The sequence below is a fragment of the Dermacentor albipictus genome, chromosome 2 (genome assembly GCF_038994185.2).
Source record: "Dermacentor albipictus isolate Rhodes 1998 colony chromosome 2, USDA_Dalb.pri_finalv2, whole genome shotgun sequence".
NCBI classification, from domain to species: domain Eukaryota; kingdom Metazoa; phylum Arthropoda; class Arachnida; order Ixodida; family Ixodidae; genus Dermacentor; species Dermacentor albipictus.
Window position 1 is genome coordinate 38,268,941 of NC_091822.1, and position 9,725 is coordinate 38,278,665.

Sequence of the window (9,725 nt, forward strand, 5' to 3'; positions counted from 1 at the left end):
ACGTGATTTTCCAATAATAGTTTATAGTTTCTTCGCAATGCACTCCCACTGTCTTCAAATGCCGGATCTATAATTCTTTTCTTGAATTTGTTAAGAGACAATGTTTTTTTGTGCATTGATTGTAGAGATGACTTGGTAATGTGCGCTGTAGTTGAACGTTTCCCTGCTCGTGCTCGTGATTGTGCTCGTTTACGAGTCCAAGAGTGTATGGTAGGCTGAGCTTCATTTGTGTGATGATTTATGCGACTCATATTTTTTTCCTTTCCCTTGGTTGTTTTTTTTCCTTTGCTTCTATTCGCTCTTGTATAGTTTTGCATTGAGATAGCGAGCCCTTCAGTGGCCTATTTTCGCAGGCTCACGATAATAATAATAATAATAAAAATTGACGACCCTGTTGAAGGAACAGCCGCCACGATGAGTGTCGGGCCCGCACGACTGCTCAACGACTCAGGACCAAATGCTGGGCGGGGATACATAGTTTTGTTCGCTGGCGAAGTACTTGAAAATAAGAATTAAGATGCTAAATATGATAGCGACATCCACAATACACGCAAACAAACAGTTAAAGCACTCTTAATTAAGAGCTATAGCTTTACCTGCGTATGCATGGTTTTCACGAATAGTTGCTTGCAATAATATTTGCTGGCCTACCATTTATGGCCATCGCAGTAACAAATTCTGTGCGGTCAAATCATTCGCTGAGTAATTGACTCACACGATTTAAAGCTATGAATGCTGTCCTAACAAATAAGTAGTGAGATGGTAGGCCATGCCGTATCGACGAAGGCTCCGAAAATAATTGTTGCCGCCTGAGGTTATTTAAGTCGAATAAATAAATGTACGCGCCCACTTCCGTGGGTCAGTGGCTACGTGCAGCATACTGCGGCTGATTATACACTCGATACACCACTGCTGTGACCGCATTCCGATGGGGGTAGAATCCAAAAACGCTCACATACCGAGCCTTGGTGGTATGTTGAAAAAACACAGGTTGCTTGAATCATTCAAGAGTGCTCTAAAACGGCATCCCTCATTATGCACTTAGAGATGATGAACACTATATTATGAAGTATTAGAGTGGTTTTACATTCGACCACCTTCGGAAGGCCGCCCCCGCAACCCGGAATGGTGCCCCGCTCAGCAGTAAGAAGGCACCGCGGCCGTTAGCCTAGTTTGAGCGAGAAACATTTGCTCGGTACTGGTTGACGTATCTTGATGTCGCAATATAGTAAAGTGTTTTTCATCCACCAAAGCCTAAAGAGAGAATAACGCTTATAATGTGACTTAGAAATGTATAATTTATCTTGCTGCGACATTCTTTGCACGGTAATTTGGGCCCTATCGCTTCGACGATTCTGGAAACAGTGCGAGTTTCAATGACGGCATATGTTTAGCAAACATGATCGGTTAGGCGCCAATGCACTACAAACACGCTCCATGATCATAGCTGGCTCACCCACTGCAGTGTCTACCATAGTGCCCAGCTTCACCAGAGCGATAGGTCCTCGCGAGTCAGCGGCGTTGCCACTCTTCGCTTCGCTTGGCGCAATTTTTCGTGTCTCGCTTCATTACGCTTCAGTCTGCACCGCTCGACCATAGTGTCCAGTAGGCGAGTGATTGCCTGGGCACTAATGTTTGAGCAAGTCTTTATTCACTTGCAGGCGTAAGCCAGTACATAAATTGCTACTCTCACGTGCATGTGCTGTGCTTCATAAATAATTATTTAACCCGAGTTCGTACATTTATTTATTTTGTTTTGTCATGTCCAATCAGCGTATAGGCCAAAAAAGCAGTTACCTCTTTTTTTCCCTTTCTGCAGTTGTGCGAAAACGAGAATAGCTGCGCCTGAAATCAGGCAACCGCATTATTGCGTGATCGACGAACTACACCTGCGACCGTCGCTGTGTTCGAGGTAATCGGTATGCGGGCGTAAGCTCGCACGCACTGGCTCACTTTCCCTGTCGCGTGGGGCCCCTAACGAGTTGTTTACTATACAATCACTGGCTCTACCGGAATTGGGCTGATCAATTCATTGCACGCCACAACGGTTTACATTTCAGAGTGTTGAGTGGTTGAATTCGCAAGCACCGGTTTCCATACATCCGAGGAGTGTTGCTCCAAAGCGTAGGAGAATATGTCGGGAAATGTTCGTGCCTTGTGGTTTTTCGAACGAGCTTGGCAGTTCAGTTTGCTTTTGGGTGACGAAACAGCACCAAATGTAGGAACAAAACTGCAAGCGGCTATCATTCATTTGCTTGTTTCATGCAATTCAATAGAGAGAACACTGAGTGGGTAAAGTAAAAAAAATTCGGTTTATTTTCTGCTTTGGACGAAGTGCGCATATGGACAGCGCAACAAAGCCTCTTTGGCAACATAGAGCAATGCTTCAGCCAAAACTAACGATGATGAAACGTTGCATGAATCTGCTTTGTATACGTAGCATGGCGCGAATTGATTGCACTGGAAACTATGAACAATGCAAATTATTCAGCGCTGAACTGCTGTTCAGGTACTGTGATCCCTTAGAGTCACTGGGGATTTCTTCCATTACAACGAGTTCCTTCATTTCGCACATATACGTTTAGGTGACGTGTTATGCTTAGCTGATGTGTTGATATCCGACGCGGCAGAGAACGTCGGCGCGAGACATACTTTCATTTCTTATGTACGTCGCTGCCTAAATGGCTAAGTTCACTCGACCTATACAAATTTGATGAATGGCGATGACGTCTACCAGACATTACTGGCGCCTGTGCATTTACGATGGCGTGTACATCACATATACATTTTCATCCCTTGAAGCCATGGCCGAGCCCGTATCCGCCATAGCCGAAGCCGCCGTATCCGCCTCCGTATCCTCCTCCCAAGCCCCAGTGTGCGACGACCGCTCCTCCACCGTGCAGCTTGTTCACGTGGTGCACGGTCTTCACAAGGAAAGCGGGTCCAGCGACGACCTTCGAGTAGCCGGGGCCGCTGTGCAAAAGAGCCACGCTACTGCCAATGCCAATGCCGCCGAGGCCTCCGCCGTAGCCTCCTCCAAATCCTCCACCGTAGCCTCCTCCGAATCCTCCGCCGTAGCCTCCTCCGTATCCTCCGCCGTAGCCACCGCCGAAGCCATAGCCACCCAGCAATCCACCAGCCATGCTCGTAGCCGCAACGGCGCTGATGACAAGGGCGATGTTCTGCAGGTGACCGATAAAAATTAATTAACGTACTCGTTCTTTCGGCACATTGGAAGTTCGGCAAAAAAGAAATACACCAGTTCTATTTTTCTTATTTTGTTGGCTTTATCGAAGATAGATCGGATATCTTATGGTTAAAAATGTGGTACTCTTGTGATGGCGACTCATGAGAAATGACAAAAAAAAAACTTGCAGCTGCAAGCAACAAACGAATCACCGCTGAAATTACTTGCACCCCGCGTGAACACGATACATACAGGTACACCTACATAATTAGCCGCTTTATTTAGGCTGAGATCTTTTTATTCCACCAAGACAGAAAATACAGTTATATTTAGTGCTCATTCAATGTTGTCTTCATTGCTGCTTATTTATTGCTGGCTTAACAAGCATACTTACATTATTAATTCTTCAGAAATGAGCAGTGTGGCGAATTGATATCCCTGATGGTGTTGATTATATAGCATGCTTTTTTAAAAAAAACTAGGATATTAAAGGTGAGTGAATTATTGGGTCTTAAAATATCGTCGCACGTAGGGTGTGAAATTAGGAGAGATTAGGAGGCATGAATTAGGAGAGAGACGAACACCTTCCCAGTGGTACACTGCAATGTTTGCTTCGCAGTGCCACCACGTAGGACCAAGTGTGCTTAATTGCCTAATACCGACCTTTTTGAATGCACACGCGCTTTTCGCAGAAACGGTGATACAATGCACATAATTTGTGAGTTATTAAACTCAAATAGGTACATCTAATCTGTCCTTCAAAATAAAAGTACCTGTTCAAACCAGGCATCTCCTATATGAGATCTCAAATGATGTAATAAAAGTATGATCAATCATATTTTTTTCTTTTTTCCTTTGGCTCAATTTTCTCAGTAAACTGAGCGAACTATTGTATAAACATCTGTGTCATTACCACATGCGAAGTGTATAAGTAGTAGGGCCGCTGCGTGTACTAATTATCTGCCTTAACATGTCTTCCGAAATCAGGTTTGCTCCGAAACAATGTTGACAATAAACAGAAAAGCTCGGTAGCTTCTCGAAAAATAATACTCTTTTTAGTCATCATGCTTGGATTCTTTTAGCACTTTATGACATATGGAAAAGAAAGGTTAAAAACCGTAGCGCTGTACGAATAGTTTCGAGTGCGAAATTAAGAAGCGTAATTTCTCATTCAAGAAAGTTGTTATTTTAACTTTTTTGTTATCGTTATTAACATTATTTGTTATCTTATTATTTGTTATTATATGTTATCTTTGTTAACACTATTTTTATTAACATTTTTGTTAACATTATTTGTTAACATTAATTTAAGAAGCCTTAAGAAACCGAGGGAGAAATTAAAGTAGGACGCTCAAGCCGGAGGCATTTACACCACTAGTCAAAGATAATGATTTTAAATTCCGATAGCTGAAGGGAACCTTTCTCAAAGAGCTCTACGCAAACCATACAGTAATCTCTACCAGGTGTCTACGAAATCTGTAAAGTGCGCACACGGATGGTATGCACCTCACAGTGATTACAGAGACTTTGATAGCGAAGCTCGGCTATGCGTTCGCTTGGCATTGTCCGGACGCATGCAGCAAAAGTAGACAGCGTGCCGATGAGCGAGAGAAAAGCGGCGATTGCTCCGAGTACTGCTCCGTACTCACCAAAGCGTTCATTTTGAAAGACCTTACGGTGCAAGCTCCTCTGTGCCCGAAAACTGTAGACACAATGCAGGCACCACACGGGGCTCCCCGTCTTATATACCGTTCGATATCACTGGGCTGGTGTGAATAGAATAGAAAAACATGAGAGAGGAAGCGCACGCGGCTACGCGGTGTCACGTACAGCGACGCGGAATTTATCGCCCTTGAGCTTCGCGCCGAGGAATGGAACGTTTCCCGGACGGTGCGCTATGCGCGACACGCTTGAGGCTTCCTCCTTTGATTGGATGCGTTAAACTAAAGCGGGGATGTATGTGGAGCTGCTCAACTTAGCCACGCTTTTGTGTTTGCAGTTCACGCCGGCGCTGAGGAAGCGACGGATGCGAAGTGACCGGGCTCGCCTTAGGTTGACCTCAATTGCACGGCACTGCAGCGAGGTGTACCGTGCTCGTGTTATGCGCGGAAGCCACACGATCGCTTTTTCTCACGGAAATACGAGGAAATAGCCGGCTGCTTTCGTTCGGCTATCGGGCACTCGCCTAAGCCAAATTTGGCAAGATTAAAGCAAGCCAATTCAGTCCTCTTCGGTGTGCTACGCGTGCATATTTTCGGATTACACTCTCGATAACCACGACTACAAACTGCCATGCAAATAGCGCACGTAAAGTGGACCACAAAACTTTCCGGACCATGGACATGTCCGCATGCCTTGATTTGCCGAGCAGCTTGTAACCGTAGCCCGTAAAACCGCACAGCACAATTTTGTTCGAATATGTAAGTAGATGCAGGAAACGCGAATACCGGGCAGCTTGTCGAGGCTGTGGAGATATTCAACTTTTTCTTAGATGGCGCACTCTGCAAATCCTTGTGGTTTCCTTCGCATAAATGTAAATAATTTTGTATTGGTACCGCCTACACTCCTTCGACCTGCGCATCCATGCGCATTGTTTCAACGCAATACGTATCCACGCCATATGAACCGTACATGCAAGATTTTGCCGGGACAGAGCATAAATTGTAATGCCTCCATCGTCGCGGCGTTGGTCTTGAGCAATAGTTTGGTGAGGTTCCATATATATAACTGTATAAGTTTCGTGCACAGTAGGGACGCCCTTAAGATCGGACGAACCGTTGACGCAGTAAACGAGTTAATAGCCTCGCGTATGCCAAAGTTCACCTTATTTCGTTTCCACTTAACTGCACGGCCTAGCTTACGAAAACTCCTTTATTGCCACGTGACAAACAATACAAATTTAATCGGGCGAGGAGGAAAGGACGCGCAGCAAGTCATTCCTCGTCTCTGGCCTGTGCCAGCCGGCGCGGTGCTTCTTGGTGTGTGGCACTGGCTTGCTGCGGAGCTGGTTCTCCATGAAACTTAAGGGATATCAGCTCAGACAAGTTCTTCGAAGAACCACTGCGTCACCTGTCGATGCAGTGGTAATTAGAGTATTGGAAAAGTTCTCTTCAGTGCACAAAAAATCCGATGTCAATCATCAGCCGCGCTGTGTGTATGCATTGTGCACTATTTTCACTGTATCGGTGTCTGCTTTTGGAAGAGCAGTGGTGTCTGGTAACTGCCGCCGTGAATCGGAAACTGTTCTCGCTATTGTAACGCTCTGCGTCAGAACAAAATCGCAAGAGTGCACTTGTGCGACCAACCAAAGGCAACGCCGAAACATCTAAGCGCCAGTCGTTATAAAATACTTGCGTGAGCCACCGGCATCGTTTTAGAGCCTTTCAGGTCTAATAGACCTCTAATCGCTATGTCTTGGCTAGGCTCCTGTATGGTGGCGATGGTCTTGCTCAACATAGAAACCACTGCGGTTGGTAAACTAGCATCATTTGTGCTTCGGAATTGCCTTTTAGCCCTCCAAAGCAGTAATAGCCAAAGGAGAACGCATAAAAAGAATCCGATGGCTATTTTCGGGGACAGTTTTCTTTAAACAGCTGGGTGCGTCGTAAAGGACAGAGCAAAAAATACTGAAAAACAAACATTTTCATACTTTCTTTCACGAAATAGAAATGACTAACTCCGCAATAAGCCATTGCATGGGAACGCCGCATGCTGGGACCCTGCCCTGTAGAGACTAAGTAGGTCTATAACCAAGCATCTACCACTGCTTCGGACGCTTCCGCATTGCGCAGACGATAGCTCCACCACTCCACAACTGGGATTCGCACTGTACGGTATGCTGTTAGTACTAACAAAAATACTTCATATGTGGAAAGCACGCCCAACAAGCGAGGTCGCCGCACATTGTATCAGCCGATAAGAATTTGAACCTTTGTCAAAAGAAACAGGCAACTTATTTTGCAGCAGAACTGTGACCACCTTTTTACGATCGTCATATGTTTGGTAACTACTGCTTGCTGCTAAACTATAGTTTAGAATTACAGCGATAGTTCTGCAGTAATGTCACATTCGTGAAAAAAATTTTCGGAAATATATAACTGATCTGCGAGGCGGACTGCAGGCCAAAAAAAAGCGCGCGCACATCTGCCTAGATGCTCCGTCTGCCTCAACGCCAGTAGAAACTCCCGCCCTCTGGAGGTAGACAAGTTCAGTAGCCCTCACAGAACCATTTTCCCAGTGCAAGAAGCCACGTCATGCTAAATGCACTGCACGATCGCGAAAGCAGCCACCAGGTACTGCCGCCGTGCGTGTGCCTGGCGTAGAACAAGGAGCACTCACCAGTACGTCAACTGTCCACAGATGGCATCACTGCCTACATAATATGGCAGCGCCAGTGAAAAAAAGGTCTACTATACTAGGCTTATTGCGAGGTGCGCCTCAACGTTTTCGTGCGACAGCATCAAACGGACAGTTGAGTGAAAAAGACGACGTCTGTAGCAGCCAACCGGACCCTAAATTTCCGGTTGGCTGCGACGCAATGTCAGGGGCGCACTTCGACAGACCAGAGCGAGCGACAGGAAGCCCCTGCTGCCTCGCTGGGGTGCCTGATGCTGCGTGTGGGAGAGGGCATCGCGCGCAACGCCATGGCGACCTCGCCCTCGGAGGCCCATTCTATCCACGCGCACCTTGACCGCGCAAGCTCGTGCCTGAGTTCGAGATTTGCCTCGGTAACCACTAAAAAGAAATTAAGCTAATAAACAAAACTAATTCAAGACGAGAAATGTTGGCGGTAGTGAGATTTGAATCTACGACCTCCCACTCAGAAGCTGAGTGACTTGCCAATTGGACTACAACAAGCGCAACCCAACTCACATGAGTTTCAAATCATAGGCATTGTACATACTCTTCTCGAACAAACACTGCAGTTGTGACAAAATATTCGTGTTCACCAAGACAAAAAAATGAGCTCAACAATGTGATGAACGTGAGTTGGACGACTTAGCAAAACTTGACTGTACAATAGGAGCTGCGCTCCGATCCTGCACAGAGCTAGCTGTCAAATAAACACTTCACCTGACATCACAAAGGGTTCTAGCTGCTGCATTTGTGTCGTCAATGGAACAAAATCATGCCATGAATGATTGAATGATTCGAAGTGCTAGATTGCATCAAATTTTGCCAAAAAAAGCTTAAAAGTGGGAGAGGGATACACAGCCTCTATTATAAAAATCGTTGTGTAAATATTATTTATTCTCGCACCTACGTACACATGTTACACATGTGATCCTTCATTCTGACAAAGGAAAATCTGCACAGATAACACGAGATCACTGATGTGCTACTAAAGTTCTGATTGGACTGCCTCATAATGACACTTGTTCTTATCCTTTTCGGGTAACAGCTTTTCACCGGCTAACAAATGTTACCGCTCAGCGTGGGACGCGCCGAATGTATCAGATGTTTCTCATATGTTATCGACGGTTTTTTCTGCTGTCGTCATGGAAGCTTGATAATATGATATAAGGCTCCACACGAATTGTGTAGAACTTTCTGAAAGAGACGCGCGCACCAGTGATTACTCCGGAACCTTCGATGCCTTTATGTATAAATGCCGATGCGCTTGACCAGCAGATCAGATTTTGAAGATCGCGAACTCTGTTCGCCAATATCGTTGTGCTTTAGATGTAGCCTGTATTTGTGGGCACAGGTTCGCCCAATAAAAGTTAGTTTCCTCATTCACTGTATTGCTAATGTGTTCTTTACTATCACAACTACATGACATCTGGTGGAGGTGCTGTGCGTTCATGTACTGGACGCCACCACATAGCCGTTACCCAAGCCAAACATGGAAGACAACACCAACGTCGCCAAGAACTATCCAGGGAGCCGCAGCCTGCGAGCACTGCCCCCGGAGCACGGATGTTTGCCTGAGATGACCAGGAAGATCGTTGCCAAGTCAACCACAATGGCAGACCCAGCGTCCCCCATCGTGCTGCCACAGCCCAGGGAACAACGGCCTTCCGTGGATCATCATTTGATGACCGGGATAACTGGCTGGCACCATATGAAAGGGTCGCTGTATTCAACAGCTGGAACTCCGACGACAAGCTCCAGCATGTGTTTGAGAACTGAGTGTCGACCCAGACTACACGGGACCTGTTCCGCAATGACTTCGTGTAGACATTTACGAGCGTCTGCGCAAAGAGCTAGCCCAAGTTTTGCTGGAAACCCGCATGCAGCTGCCGAAGGAGACCATCGCGATCTTTACGGATGATATGACTCTCCTCTTCTCACGCGCCAACCCAGATATCTCGGAAGAGAAAGAAGTTCTGCGTCCTGATGCGCAGTTTGAAGGAAGACCTTTTCGCCGGAATGATAAGAAGCCCACTGAAGAACGTTCACCGGTTTCGTAGTGAAGACACCAGCATCGAGGAGACACTCGAAATACGGAAGTGGCAATTCAACAGCCACACGAACTCTACAAACTACGTCGGAGTTCATTCACTGGCCACCGACAATCTGCGCGAGGCTATCAAAG

General features: G+C 46.1%; 1 protein-coding gene across 1 annotated transcript; it reads right to left on the reverse strand.

The window, feature by feature from the left end:
• Positions 1–2,451: 2,451 nt before the first annotated feature.
• On the reverse strand, positions 2,452–4,968 carry LOC135918277 (glycine-rich protein-like). The gene is made up of 2 exons (XM_065451943.1): positions 4,837–4,968; positions 2,452–3,182 (listed from the first exon to the last, which is right to left on the reverse strand). The coding sequence occupies exons 1-2, from the start codon at positions 4,846–4,848 to the stop codon at positions 2,790–2,792; spliced, it is 405 nt and encodes a 134-aa protein (XP_065308015.1). The 5' UTR covers positions 4,849–4,968; the 3' UTR covers positions 2,452–2,789.
• Positions 4,969–9,725: the final 4,757 nt, after the last annotated feature.